The sequence below is a fragment of the Cervus canadensis genome, chromosome 4, assembly GCF_019320065.1.
Source record: "Cervus canadensis isolate Bull #8, Minnesota chromosome 4, ASM1932006v1, whole genome shotgun sequence".
Lineage (NCBI taxonomy): Eukaryota > Metazoa > Chordata > Mammalia > Artiodactyla > Cervidae > Cervus > Cervus canadensis.
In genome coordinates this window covers 58,967,355-58,982,627 of record NC_057389.1, presented here as the reverse complement: position 1 = coordinate 58,982,627, position 15,273 = coordinate 58,967,355, and the positions used below count along the sequence as shown (strand labels likewise).

Genomic DNA, 15,273 nt, shown 5'->3' with positions numbered 1-15,273 from the left:
CTGGTAGATACCTTAGTTCATCCTTCTAATACACCTGTTGTTCTGGTCTTCCCTGTTGCCAGCATCTCCACCGTCTACAAAATGGGTGGTCTTTTTCTTCATTCCACCTCGTGGAGAAGACAATTTAAAGGACCACAGGAAGTTGTTTGCTTCTTTGAAACGTTTTCTAACAGTATAGATCTCATGAATCAGATCCTCCATGCAGATGATTCCGTATTTCCCAAGAGATCGAGCAATCAATGCGTTGTCTGTCAGGGCATTCGCTTTTTGTTGATTTTGCCATAACCACACTTGTAGATCAATTCATTTACAGACTTCAGATTTGGGTACCCCCATGCAATGTATGGCTCCACAATTCTCAGCATGTTAATTGATGCCTTGTTGAGCTTCACAAAGATGCCATTGAAGATCTGCCGGAGGCGAAGGAGCTACAGCACTTCGAACCTTTGGGCTCACACCGTTGATACCTCTGATCCTGATGACAAATGCCAATTTGGGTTCCGCGGGTACATAGAAATTGCCGGCTTTTGTGCCATCTGAGCCATTCGAATTTCAGTTCTGTACATCTGCCTGTATTCCTTGTGGTAATGCTTAGCTTTTACATAAATAAGCTTCCTCCTTGCCTTTCGAAGCATCTTTGGGGCAAACTTCTTTCTCAGGCACTTGACCTTAAGCTCTGCGAAATTCTTTCGCTTTTTCTTAAGGGTTTCTGGCACAGCAGGAATCTTCTTTTTCTTCTCTTCTGCACCCTCCATGGTTTCAGCCGGGAAAGAGGCTCAGTAAATCTTTAATCCAATTTTCTACTGATGGGTGAGGCTGTGTTCCCTTCCTGTTGTTTGACCTAAGACCAAACTATTGTAGGGGTAATGAAGATAATGGCAACCTCCTTCAAAAGGACTTATGCCTGCACTGTTGTATTCATTGCCCCTGACCACGCAGTAGGCCACTGTTGATCCACACCTCCGCCGAGGACTCCTGGACACTCATGGCAAGTCTGGCTCAGTCTCTTGCGGGGACACTGCTTCTTTTTCCTGGGTCCTGGTGCACACAAGGTTTTGTCTGTGCCCCCCAAGAGTCTGTTTCCAGTCCTGTGGAAGTTCTGTTATCAAATCCCACTGGCCTCTAAAGTCAAATTCCCTGGGGGTTCTCAGTCCCTTTGCCAGATCCCCAAATTGGGAAATCTGTTGTGGGTCCTAGAACTTTCTTAACAGTCTACATGTAAAGATGGCAGAGTAGAAGAACATACGCTCATCTTCTCCTACAAAAACTCCAAAACTGCAACTCATTGCTGGACAACCATTGACAGGAGAATGTTGGATCCCACCAAAAAAAGCAAACCCCTGCACATATTTGTTTCAAAGAAAGGAAGTTGACTCAGAAAATCAAAATGCAAAAAAAAAAAAGAGAGAGAGAAACTCTAAATGCCTAAGAAAGCATCTTTGACATATCAGCATATTGCTGATAACACAGGCTTCATATATTCCTCTTAGTGATATGGAGAGGATAAAAGAAGACAAAAAGATATACTCTAAAACATTTGAAAAATTATCCTAAACATATTTTATCTATTACTATTATTCTGGAGCTATCTTTTACACCAGATTACACTGATGGTGATTTACTCAAACTGCTAACAAACCGTCTCACCAGCAGTTAATATTCCCATGATGACCTGACACTCTATCAGTCAGGTAACCCTTAGAGTATAGAGACCATATTTTCTTGATCTCTTCAGACCTACCACATAGTGCAGTGGCTGCAACATATTAGAGACAAAATTTTATTTATTCAAGAATGAAGGAACTTAAAAAACACAAAGATACTATCAGAGAGTATTTTACCTTGGCCTTTTCTTGATCTTCCAGTGAAAACTCCATCAATTCATCTGATATCTCTTCTGCCTGATCTTCTGCTAGCTCTGGATTTTTATGTAATTTTGAAACTGTAGTAATGGGACTGCCCAGATGTTTCATTTCACTTTCCACCAAGTTTCCATTATCCTACAAAGTATATTGACAATATTAAAAACTATCTAGGACTCTTAACTTATAACAATATACAAATATTAACTCAGAATGAATCAAAGACCTAAATGTAAGAGCTAAAACTATAAAACTCTTAGAAGAAAATAGTATGAGGTAAGCTTTATGACATTGGATTTGGCAATGATTCCTTGAATATTATATAAAAGCACGGGGGGGTGGGAAGCACAAGGAACAAAAGAAAAATAGGATAAACTGGACTTCATCAAAATTAAAAACCTTTGTACATCAAAGAATATTATTAAAAAACTGAAAAGGTAACCTATAGGAGAAAATATTTGCCAATCACATATCTGATAAGAGGTTAATATTCAAGACACACAAAGAACTTCCAAAACTCAACAACAACAAAAGCAACAATAATAACAGAAACAAATAGGACTTGAATAGACATTTATTGAAAAAAGATATACAAATGACCAACCACCATATGAAAAGATGCACAATATAACTAGTCGTAATGGAAATGCAAATCACAACCACAGAGATACTACTTTGTACCTATTAGGAAAGCTACAAGCAAACAAAAAAACAGAAAATAACAAGTGTCAGCAAGGATATGGAGAAGTTGGAACCATGTACATTGTTGTAGGAAATGTCAAATGATGTAGCTGCTATGGATAATGGTATGGTGGTTCTACCAAAAAATTAAACATACAATTACCATGTATGATCCAGCAATTCTATTTTTTGGTATATACTCCAAAGAATTGAAAGTAGGGATTTAAACAGATATTTTTATATTAATGTTCATAGCAGCATTATTCACAATAGCTAAAAGGTGCAAACAAACCAAATATCCATCAACAGAATAATGCATAAACAAAATGTGGTATATCCATATAATAGAATATTATCCAGCCATAAAAAGAAATGAAATTCTAATGCATGTTACAGTATGGATGAACCTTGAAGATATTATGCTAAGGAAGATAAGCCAGACAGAAAAGGCCAAATATTGTATTATTCTACTTACATGAAGCAGTACCTAGAGCAGTCAAATTCACAGAGACAGAAAGTAGACTAAAGGTTACCAGAGGGAGAAAGGGGAAGTTATTGTTTAATGGGCGACTTCCCTGTGGCTCAGTGGTAAAGAATCCGCCTACAACGGAGAAGACACAGGTTCAATACCTGGGTCATGAAGATCCCTAAGAGAAAGAAATGGCAATTCACTCCAGTATTCTTGCCTGGGAAATCCCATGGACAAAGGAGCCTGGTGGGCTACAGTCCATGGGAGTCACAACAGTCAGACACAATTCAGAGACTAAACCACCACCACCATTATTTAGTGAGCAGAGAGCTTCTGTTTTTAATGATAAAAAAATTCTGAAATGGATAGTGAACATACTTAATGTTGCGAACATACTTAATGCCACTGGACTATACACAAAAATGGTTCAGATGGTAAATGTTACGTATATTTTACTATATTAAAAAAAATTACACATGCATATACTAACAGCTATCTAGCAATTTACTATGCTCCAAGTCTTGCCTTACTCCAAGATATGAAAAATCTGAAACATGCTCAACTTTATCTCCTCAGTATGGGGCATATTAAAATGCCTTCCCCAGAGTGTTGAGATTAGGATCCAAATCTCTGGAGTATATCAAGTCCACGGTTTATTAAAAACAAGTGATGTTATATACCTGAAACTAACACAACCTTGTAAATCAAATATACTTCAATTAAACAAACACAATAACAAGTGAGCACCTGTTTAACTTAAAACTCCAGTAGCTAAATGGACAAAGGACACAATCATTCACTAGAGAAAATATACATGGCTAAGGGACATGAAATCATTACTAATTATTTTTAACATAAAACATTTTACCCATCTAATTAGCAAATTTTTTAAAGTGGTAACAAATCATTTATCCAAATGAGCTATGGATTGCTCATGAAAATGTAAATTCTTAAAAAAAAAAAGAAAATGTAAATTCTTAGAACTTTATTTGGAAAGGAATTGGCAATATGTATCAAAAATCTTAAAAATATTTAAACCCTTTAATCTAGTAATTATAATATTTGGTACTAATCCTAAATAAAAAAATTGTTAACAGGCAAAATTTGTGCTCAGGAATTTACACAATATCATTATTTGTAAAAGCAAAATGTATATACCCATAAGTGCCCAACAATCGGGATGTACTTATATAAATTACAGTTCAATTATTAGAATAAAAGCATCCATTAAGAACTGCTTACTGAGAATATAAAGTTATATATACAATATGACCTCAACTTTGCAAAACTATACACATCGTTAAAAGATTGAAAGCAATGAGGTAAACGTTGATAGTTTTTCTCTATGAGGTAGCTATTTTCTTTTTTATGGTTTACTATATTTTTTACACAGTTTTCACAATGGGCACACAGTACTTTTAAAATTGACAAAGAGGGGGTGCATGCATGCTCAGTTGCTTCAGTTGTGTCTGACTGACTCTTGAGGACCCCATGGACTGTGGCCAGCCAGGCTCCTCTGTCCATGGGATTCTCCAGGCAAGAATACTGGAGTGGGTTGCCATGCCCTCCTCCAGAGGATCTTCCCAACTAGAGATTGAAACCACATCTCCTGCATTCCAGACAGATTCTTTACCCACTGAGCCACCTGGAAGCCATGAGAAAGAGGAGGGAAACACTTAAAGAATAAAGGAGAAATGCTTTAAAAGCCCAAGAATTTATTCTTCTTCTTAAACTTGAACATAAAAAGATCAGAGGACATGTCTCCTCCCTTTCCTTGCTCAAAGGTTACTTCTCCAACCCCTTTTCTCACTCAAGTCAGCTAAGAAAATTCAAAGGGCCAGAAATCCAGATCTGCAATCCTCTACTCCACAACACCTCAGTTGATTGTTGAGGATGATGTCCGGTGACTCACCAGTAGAGAAAGAGGAGACCTCAGGTTCCTGGGTACCCACCACTCCAGGGGCTTTGAAGTGCTCTTTTCCTGCATAAGAAAAACTACACTGGCTGAAAGAAGAGGTGTCAGCAGACTCTGCCAAAAACATTTCATCTGATGAAGCCATGGATAACCCTCACAAAACATAGTACATGTAATCAAGGTTGACCACATATCCTGAAAATACAAATTATGGTTTGGATTTGATGTATGGTGTATAAAACAGCATGCTCTGAGGGTACTGATTTTATGATCATAAGCCAAAGGGAGGGAGGAAAAAGGGAGATGGACAGGGGAAGGAGTGATGAGATTTTTAAATAGTGATTATAAACAGAGAGTAGAACAGTATTAATTCAAGAAAAAGCTGATTAGGACTGCCAAAAAACATGGGCATAACTTAGGCAATGTGAGCAAAGAAGAACAGCAGCTATCATTTATACATACTGACCTGGAGAAAAGGATAGGAGGACAGGAAAAGCAAAAAGATGGTTAGAAAAGGGGATTAATGAAGGGATTAGTTAGAGAATTATTTTAGCTATTATATAGCTTTGGAGAAGCTAGTTTCAACTTGGGAACTGAAGGATGATCTGAGACTCAGACAAAAAAGGACAATGACTTCCTCAGAATAGGGGCTAAGAAGCTAGACTAAGAGGGAAATAAGAAATTAAGAAACCTAGACTTGTATGTGAAGCCATGCAATGAATATGTGAACAAGTTATGTAAATTATCCCTGTGTTTTAAGTCCTAAATTTTTTACATTACAATCAACTGAACATGAGTAATAATGATGACCTGCTGTGGAAGACTGGAAGCCAGGTTTCCATACTAGGATCAAACCTTAAATGGAAAAAAAACAAACAAACTATAAAGAATTTTTTTTCCTCTAGTGTTGCAATGTGCTTGTCAAGCATACTGAAGCACAGACAGCTCTAAGTCTCATAGTGATACTCATGAGTTAGTTGCTCTACTCAAAGGAATAAAACTACTAATGGACCTAGGTTTCCATTAAACACTCACATTTTCCTTATTTGCAGATGAGCCACATACTGCGTCTTTCTTCCTGCAGCCACGGTCCAAGGCATTCGGAGTGCTACAAAACAGCTGTGTCTACAAGAGATTGTTTTCAAAGAACATCCGGCATCCTCAAGCTAAGCTGGAAATCCTCTGCCTCCCACCTGACAAACCCAAACCCAAGAAAGATGAGTTACTCACTGGGCTACATTTTATAAGATGTTGGTGGTAATTCCTGTAGATCAAAAAAAGAAAAACTGCCAGTCATTCAAACCTCAAACACGATTTGGTTATTCTTCAGTGACTCGGGACATCCCACCTTTCTTTTCTTGCGCTCTAGGAGACCTGTACCTAATTGATGTCTCTTCCAATAACAATATATAGGGTGTTCTCTGTGGTAAATAACAAGACATTGAGTGACATCCTGGGGATGAGGACCTCACCTCACTGACATAACCATATATAGATATGCATCAAAGATGATGACTTTGTCCTATATCTTATATAGACACAATTTACAATTTGCTAATTTTTCAGCATGGACTATTGGGAGTTAATATTTATTTTTATGGATTTCTATCCTCCCTCCCCAGACTTCATCTAGTCTACCTGGGTTAGGACATATAAGCAATTCAAAGAAAATAAAAGCAATATAAAGTAAAATTTTCACATGTATTGATTAAAAATACTCACGGAGAGTCTTCCCTAGTGCACAAAGAGGCACCTAATTTATCTAAACTTTGAAGAATAAAGTTACAAAAATATTCAAACAATCAAATGGAAAATTCATGATAAAGTACTTTTCATTCCTTGAGTACTCTCTAACTGAACATTTTTCTAAGATCTTCAATAAAGAATCTTCAATAGTAATAATAAAAAACATTGTAAAATGCAGCATATGTATTAGGTATACATCTTCATTTAATCCTCACAGGAGTCATTTATGAAAAGTGCTATTATCTCCATTATTATTATTTCTTTATTACAAATAAACTGAGGTTCCTTGAGGTTAAGAAACTTGTCAAAGTAAGTTGATGAAGCAGTAAGACACTGAAATCCAGACACTCTGATTCCAGAGCCTGCACTCTGCTGCACTTTTGAACACTAAGATTTAGTACTACTCACATGCAGATAACAGCCTCCATCTAAGTTCAGTATACCATTCTCTTCCATTTTAAAGACAATACTGATTGTATGTGAGGGTTAAAATAAATAGCCTTCATTTTCACAACACTTTTTATATAATAATCTACTATTTTTTATTTATTTTATTTTTTGGTTGCATTGGGTCTTTGTTGCTGCCTGCAGACTTTCTCTAATTGCAACAAGCGGGGGCTACTCTTCATTGCAATGCTCAGGCTTCTCATTGCAGTGCTTCTCGTCTTGCAGAGCACAGGCTCTAGGTGCATGGGCATCAGCAGGTGCGGCATGCAGGCTCAGTAGGTGTGACTCTGGGCTCTAGAGCACAGGCTCAAAAGTTGTGGTACATGGGCTTACTTGCTCTACAGTATGTGGAATTTCCCCAGACCAGGGATCAAACCTAAGTCTCCTGCATTGGTAGGTGGATTTCCATCCACTGTGCCTCCAGGGAAGTCCCTCACAACACAATTTCGATTTTGGAAACTTAAAATATCTTTCAAGGGAAGAATCGACTCCTTCAAGCCCCCTTACACCTAAGGTGAAACATTCTCTATAGAGTCTGCATGGGATGAAATCCCTAGGCCAGTGCTGAGAAGGCTTTAATACTTTAGTACGGGATTCATTTAGCAAAAGAACTTACATTCTAGCTAACTGTACTTGCTCAGGTCCTGTAGACTCCAAATGACCTGCAATCAGATGTAAAGAGTTATTCTTGTTCATGTATTTTGTCTTTCCTTCTAATTTTCATTACCAGTGAGCCGTATTAATTTCAAAAGCTGAACTTTTAAACACAAAGGCTCTTGATAAACACCAATTTCATGATACAAGGTACCATGGTACAAGTTCATGGAAACTTGAAAATCTGCACGTGTCACATAAAGGAAAATTTCTCGGTAATAGTGCATTATGCTAACCTACAGAGATTTTTTCATCAGTAGAAAGGAAAATTTATCACTCAGGAAATATGAAATTAGAACAAATACCAAAATGGTTGACTAGTAAAACACATTCCTTTGGGGTACACACCCTATAAAAACACATAAGAATTAGTTGACAAAGCACTTCTTTATGTTGGCTTCTTTGTCTCTGCTGAAATTAGACTGGGGCATAAAACTTATCATCTTTAACTAGCACTTTCATTCCCACAATCAATCAACAAAATATTCCTTCTTGTCTAACTTTCTCAATGCAAAGTGACTCCTACTCGGGTCAATTCTCTTCCCATTGGCTGAATCATTCTTCTCAAAAATCCTCTAGGTACTCGAAGAATTTCATCCTCAAGGCTCTCTGTCTACTTTTTTTTTTAATCCACTTTTACCACCTTCCATCTCTATCATACTACTGTCCTCTCCCATAACAATTATTCTTTCCCTTGAGGCCTTTACTTCCCTTTTCCCTACCAGTTTCATCAAGGTCTGCAGAAGCAGTAAGCTGAGTGGCAGACATCTCCCCGCTGCTAAGATTCGAAAGATCAAGGCAACGTTTTGGGGTTCCTCTGTTGAGACATAATAATACATCAAGTTTCCCACTGGGTTATAATATCCTAAAAAGCAAAAATCACATTATCCTCTTCATTTGAAATACCCCTCCCTGACTACCACATAAAACAGTCTTCAAATAAATCTGATTTTTGGAAACACGTCAGACTAGGCTTGAGAAAAATCTCCCACCTTTTCTCTACTCCAATAATACCTCATTTTCTCCTCATCAACATGTTGAATCAAGGTAATTTAAGAAAATGGCTGAGGTGGGTCTTGACTTCTCATCTTTTGCCCTGAGCACCATGAGCACACAGATTTTATTTCTCCCTGGAGTCTTCAGTACTTCTCTGACTTCCAACTTTGCTGGCTAGTTGAGGCATCAGAGCATGGCATTACCAGAATTTAAAGTACAATAGGGGCTTCCCTGGTAGCTCGGTGGTAAAGGATCCATCTGTCAATGCAGGAGTTTTGGGTTAAATCCCTGATTTGGGAAGATCCCCTGGAGAAGAAAATGGCAACCCACTCCAGTATTACTGCCTGGGAAACACCACGGACAGAGGAGCCTCACCAGCTACAGTCCATGGGGATGCAAAAGAACTGGGCACTAGCAACTAAACAACAAAAGTAATGTTAACTGTAGTACTTATAAAGTGACAACTCATGTGATGCAATAGTTTTCAAAGACTTTCCTCATCATTTGATTCTATATGATCCTAGTAAGAGAGTAAGGGATTATTATTTCTATGTCACAGAAAAGAAGCCTTAGACTCAAAACTGTCAAATGGTTAGTCAAGGACAGTAGCTTAACCCTTATCTCTGAACCAGGATAATTTTTAAAAAACCCAAAAACTGTTTAGAAGAGCAAAGGAGATGTGAAAAGAAAAGGTAGATTTACCCAGACAAAATGCTTAGGTTTGCAGAGTCACCAAAAAGTTTCTTCTCCACTGGAGTTCTAGGGAGATCTGAACTGATGGAAAAGGAGGCATCTCTCTCAAGAAGCAGGTTTAATATCTTCCTCTGATTGGACCTAAAACTAGGTCCTGAGGCAAGGCTTCCCTCCTCTCTTTTGGATGAGAATTCTGCAGACATGGTCTCCAAGTTCTAAGAAAAAACAAAACCTAGCTAAGAGACAAGGCTTCCCAGATGGCTCAGCGGTAAAAGAATCCGCCTGCCAATGCAGGACACGTGGGTTGGATCCCTGAGTGGGTAAGATCCCTTGGGGGAGGAAATGGCAACCCACTCTAGTATTCTTGTCTGGGAAATCCCATGGACAGAGGAGCCTGGTGGACTGCAGTCCATAGGGTGGCAAAAGAGTCGGACTCTACTAAACAACACAAGAGAGGGAAAACGTCACCTACACAACCTCCTCCACCCTTTCCAGTTGCAACCAAATGAACCAATATTGGAGAAGGGGGCATTCCCAAACGGTGAATCACAGATTGGCCTGAAGGTGAAATAGCACTTGCCGGAAGCGGCTTGGCCTTTCCATTGGAATCTTAACTTACAGAAAGGCAATCTCGGGGTTTTGAAGATGAAATGAAAAGAGGCCTTTGACTTGTTAGGGGCCACACAGTTCATGACTCCTGACAGGAAGGAACTCAGGTCTTCTAACTCGCGATAATACCTGTTTTGTCCCCCTAAACACCGTTCGCGAGGCCCGTGATTCTGTGGAGGACACAGTTCCAGGCTTACCTCAGGTTTGAGTCCGAGACTTGCCTTCAGGAGCAATGAAAGTAGGCAGGGAAATCAGACACAAGCGAAGATTCTAGAAGAATTAAAGAAAATCTGAGGTAAAGGCGGCGATTTAACCAGACATCTATGCCTCTCGACCAGATAGGCCAGGGTCGGGTTTTGCCGCTTCTCTCTGCAGACGGTTGACGTTACAGCCTCAGAGTAAGATTAACAGCCAAAAGCCTTGACCATTCAAACCTTCCGCCTTCCCAAAAACCTATCACGCTCGCCTCAGAGCTGCGTCAGCCTACCTCCGCGCACCCGCCTAGACCCGCTAGGCCAATCTTTTGCCTCCTACATCACCCGGGGCGTGAGCTGTTCGGAAGGATGTTTGCCCCGCCCCACAGGCCAGCAGGCTTCCGATTAGACTACCTGCTTTGGGCCAGCCCCTAGCTAAGCCCCGCCCCATAGGGAGCTTGGCCCCTCATTGGCTCTCCCTCTGGCCAATCACCACACCCTTTCTGAGCTCTCCTTTCCTTCGGCCCCTTCAGCCCCTTCAACCCCGGGACATTTAAATTGCTCCTTGCTAGCGACGACCACTCCCTAGGATAAGACCTGGAGGAATTCATTTATGTGGGAGGATGTTTTAAATGGGTTGTGTTTTTTTCCCTTGCTTCTCTCTCGTGCCGTTACGTGGACCTTTCCTTATTTTTGCTAGCCTTTCCCTATAGATGGAACATTTGCAGCCAGGGTGGCAGATGTTGCGGCAAGACAGGTGTGTGTATTTATGATGAGTAGCACTGGCCCCTTCCAAGAGCTTTCCTGGGTCCGTGACCCTTTTAAGCGCGCAGCATCTGAGACACTAGGTTTGTGAGGTAAAAGAAATTTCTTTTCAAGGAAAGAATCATCTCATGGCGTAATCCTTATCAGAGTCCAAAGGATCCCAAACTTTGGTTGTTTGTGGAAATTTGAACATTGACTAGGTGGTTATTATTGTTAAGTCGTTCAGTGGCGTCTGACTCTTTGGGACTCCATGAATTGCAGCACGCCAGGCTTCCCTGTCCTTCACCATCTTCCACAGTTTGCTGAAACTCATGTTCCTTAAGTCAGTGATGCTATCCTACCATCTCTCTCATCCTCTGTCTAGACGGTATTAAGAATTTATTCTTAATGTTGGGGGTTTGCTTTTAAATAATCCTGTGGGATTGGTGGTGAGTATAGATGAAACAAGATTGGCCATGAGTACTGGGTCATGGGTAACTAGGAGGTCCATGATATCCAGTGATCTCAAAGTTTAATCTATATACTAATCATCTGTGGATCTTGCTAAAATGCATACTCTGGTTCACTAGATCTGGTTACCAAGATTCTACACTTCTAACAAGTTCTCAGCTGATGCTAATGCAGCTGGTCCTGGGTCAAACTTTGAGTAGCAGAGGATTATGCTATTTGTGTATTTGAAATTTTCCATAATAAAAAATGTTTAAAATAACCTTGGAAGCTCTTTAAAATATAACTTCCCAAAGTGATAATTCAATAGGTCTAGAGTGAGGCTGAGAAATTATCAAGGCACCCATAAGCTACCCACAGAAATGGCTTACAGACCACACTCAGAGAAACAAATTAGAAATGCAACCTTTATCTTTGAGAGACAGTGAGTCAGGAATATAACCTGTATCTGGTGCCAGGATCTTGGTAGTGTAGTGGCTGAGAGGTATAGTATAGTTAGCTGGGTTTTATCCTAATACCCTTTTCATCTGTAGAATCTGCTTCCCCAGAAAGAAGGTGTGTGAAGAGTCCTTATCCTCCAGGATAGAGATGATGAGTGTGGGAGTCAGTACAGAGCCCTGCCATGCCAGGTAAGTTTGACAATCAGGCTGGAGATTAAGGGAATGTGGGAAGAGCTGGTTTCTGCTTTGATGACTATCATAACACTTCTTGGGACCACTGTCTACGTCTTTATAGGTGGGAGCTAGAGACAGATGCAACTGTCCTACAGCGGCGGCAAAAGCAGATAGATTATGGCAAGCGCACACCTGGTTACCAGTGCTTTCTGCAGCAGGTCCCCAAGTGAGTGCAGTTGTGGGTAGTCACAAGAGTGTCAACCACATGGCTTTTCTTCAATGTCAGATGATGGAAAGATACTAAAATCCCATAAAGTTGCAACATTACTAAATTATCCTATAATCTAGTCCCCCAAATAAATTTCCAAGATTTTTTTTTTAAATGGAATAAGTTATACTTGACCCATAAGACTTCTCAAGCTCTATTCGTGTTTGCTAATGAATTTTTTTTCTTCCATTTTCACCTCATGCCTCCATGCGCGTGCATAAATTACTTCAGTTGTACTTCAGTTGACTCTTTTCGACCCTATGAACCCCAGCCCCAGGAGATTCCCTCTGTCTGTGGGATTCTCCAAACATGAATATTGGAGTGGGTTGCCATGCCCGCCTCCAGGGGATCTTCCTGACCCAGGGATCGAACCTGCCTTTCTTACATCTCCTGCATTGACAGGAGGGTTCTTTACCATTAGTGCCACCTGGGAAGGCCCATGCCTCCATCTGACTGTTAATTACAACATACCCGCCTAATTACATGTAAGCTTACAAGCATATATACAAATTAATGAATGAAAAGGTAGAATATGTTTTAAAGAGATGTCAAATACTTTCCTCTCTATCTATCTTGACTAGTGAGGGACTTGGAATATCTAATTTAGCTTACCCAGAAGAAAGAATATTAGAGAGTTGGGAAGTTTCATGTTTAATCCAATTTAAACATTTTCTTTGGATTGAGGACATTGATCTTACCTCATTCTCAGGAAATCCCTAATGAGTCTCCTAATTCACCATAATAAGCAGTAAGTTGTGCCCCTTGGCCTTGACCTTAGTCTGACACATTTGTCATTTATAGGGCACAGCGACAGCCAGGACTTCACCCTCAAACACCAAACAAGAACAGGAGGTACAGCCGTCGCTCCTGGGATGCCCAGATCAGGAAGTGGAGAAGAGCCCTACATTCCTGGGACCCTCCCAGCCAGCCTCTGCAGGTTGAGGGGTGTGTGCACTATTCCTTGTTCCTTCCTTGAGTGATGGACTAAGCCTTATCTCTCCCCACTTTGCAGAGGTTTCATTTTCACTGGCTGAAAAGGGAGAGTCTGAATGAAGTGCACATTTCTCTGACTCTGCTGCCTTCCTAGGTGTGGAATGGACAATCTCTTAGAGCCAACCGATTCCACCCCTTTGGATGACTGGGTCCAGGCCCTGGAACCCTCAGAGAATCAGGATGAAGACTAGGAGGGAGCCCAGGTAGTATCCTCTGCTGAAACCCACTGGAACAGGGTCAGAGATGGGGTCTAGCCCAGGAGGTCACAATTATGATAGGGCTCAAGGTAGTAGCCCAAGAACAAAAGAAGGAAAATGGTACAGCAAGGGGGGAAATATGCAGAATGCAAGTAAAAAAAAAAAAAAACACAAACAAAAAAAAACCTTGAACCAAAAGTGGCATAAAGAGATCTGGTTATAGTTAGAAATGGGGAAGAGGCTGGGCTGCACTGGGGACACTGTTTTATACTTGATGAAATGGGTGTCATTTTCCTTTGAATCAAGACCTGAAATTTGATTTGCAGGGTTTGGTTGTTTTAAGTGTTTCAAATTTGCAAATGCACCAATGCTAACTTCTTATACTCAATCACTTACCTTTAGTAAGCATGATATTTTATTATTAAATAAAAAGGGAGATTTACCTAGTGGTGAAGCCCAAGGGCTTTAGAGTCTCAGACAGCTTTTTAATACTACCATTGTCTACCACATGGGTAGCTACTTAACCTCTCTTGCTGTTTCATCTGTCAAACAAGGAAATTTTCTCTCATCTGATGATTGTAAACAAAAATGAGAATACATATTTAAAGTACGCAGCACAGTGCCTGGCACATAAACGCTCCATAGCAGCAATTACTGGAAACCGTGTCCTCTACACTTCATGGTCCCTGACCCTTCTTTTGCCAAGGGGAAATGTGCAGGGCAAACAAATGTGCAGGGCAAACAAATGTGCAGTGTATCTCCCATCACACCCCCCTGCTCTGCGTATTTTCTTGATAACTACCTCACTTTCCCTTTACTCTTCTTTTTCAGTTTGCAGATTTGGTCGCTCCTGCCTTCTCTGTCTTTCTGAGGAAGATTCCCACCACTGGCTCTACCTTTGAGCTGGTCACAATTACTTATCTGCCCCAGACTTCAGCGGTGCATAAAATATTTAGGGAAAACGTGTCTTTTAGGGGACTTCTTGCTGAATGTAATAGTGAAGATTACTTGCAGTACTTCTGCTTTCCAATTGATTAAAAATCTAAAACTCTGTCCTACAAAGTGATCATAACACGAAGTCATTGTTTAAAACCTCTCCTTTCCCCATGTTTTACCCTCTGTCTAAACCTTCTTTGATAGCTGATACTCAAATTTACTTAAGAGCCAGAAACCACCTAGCTGTTCCACAACCTCTTCACCTACCAACTGCTGCATTCAGTCTCTTCAAAAAGGACTTAAACTTTGAGTAGGAGGCAGTGGTAGCGATGGAGATTTAATAAAAGGTGCTTTCCTCTCCCTGAAGAGGAATATAGCACTATCAATATCTTTTCCCCCAGAGACCTGTTTCCTCCCTCCCAGAAAGGTTTAAAGGGGTCCAGCTGCAACTACCGTACTTTCCCCTCTCCCCCCTCCCCCACGCAAGCAACTGAACCGCCTATGATGTCATAATCACAATCCCATTACCTCATCCTGCTGGGGGTGGGGGCATAGAGGGAGGAGAAGGAGTGAACAGCCCTGGGCCCTCGTCGGATTTACAGTATTTTGAGTGACAGCTAACTACACAACCAAGTGGGAACGGCCCGCAACCGTTACAGGTCCTGGGTTTATAAGGTTCGAGCCGATCCGGCCGCTGGAAGAGGGGCTCCTGGGACTCAGAGCAGGCCCTAAATCGCCGCTTGGACTACGCCTCCCAGAAGCCTTCACGACGCGGACGGGTCCTCTG

The 15,273-nt window shown here is 40.6% G+C and overlaps 2 protein-coding genes across 6 annotated transcripts in view; one reads left to right on the top strand and one right to left on the bottom strand.

Moving 5' to 3' along the window:
- CDC25C (cell division cycle 25C) overlaps positions 1–10,626 on the bottom strand; it is a 35,344-nt gene extending 24,718 nt beyond the window's left edge. For 2 of the 4 annotated variants that reach the window (XM_043465395.1, XM_043465397.1), the window contains exons 1-8: positions 10,270–10,541; positions 9,473–9,678; positions 8,497–8,591; positions 7,737–7,782; positions 6,158–6,191; positions 5,963–6,052; positions 4,925–4,993; positions 1,842–2,000 (exon numbers count right to left, since the gene is read on the bottom strand). In XM_043465395.1, the coding sequence (XP_043321330.1) occupies positions 1,842–2,000; positions 4,925–4,993; positions 5,963–6,052; positions 6,158–6,191; positions 7,737–7,782; positions 8,497–8,591; positions 9,473–9,666 (687 nt within the window). In that variant the 5' untranslated portion in view covers positions 9,667–9,678; positions 10,270–10,541. The other 2 variants (XM_043465396.1, XM_043465398.1) reach the window with 2 other exon arrangements.
- Positions 10,627–10,838: 212 nt separating this feature from the next.
- Positions 10,839–15,009, top strand: LOC122439876 (oocyte-specific histone RNA stem-loop-binding protein 2-like). Of its 2 annotated transcripts, none has more exons than XM_043465405.1 (6): positions 10,839–11,023; positions 12,027–12,107; positions 12,214–12,318; positions 13,162–13,305; positions 13,448–13,556; positions 14,382–15,009. In XM_043465405.1, the coding sequence occupies exons 1-5, from the start codon at positions 10,980–10,982 to the stop codon at positions 13,542–13,544; spliced, it is 471 nt and encodes a 156-aa protein (XP_043321340.1). In that variant the 5' UTR covers positions 10,839–10,979; the 3' UTR covers positions 13,545–13,556; positions 14,382–15,009. The 2 variants fall into 2 exon arrangements, with proteins under 2 accessions (XP_043321340.1, XP_043321339.1); XM_043465404.1 differs by having other exon boundaries at positions 10,869–11,023; positions 12,012–12,107; positions 14,382–14,539.
- The last annotated feature ends 264 nt before the right edge of the window (positions 15,010–15,273 follow it).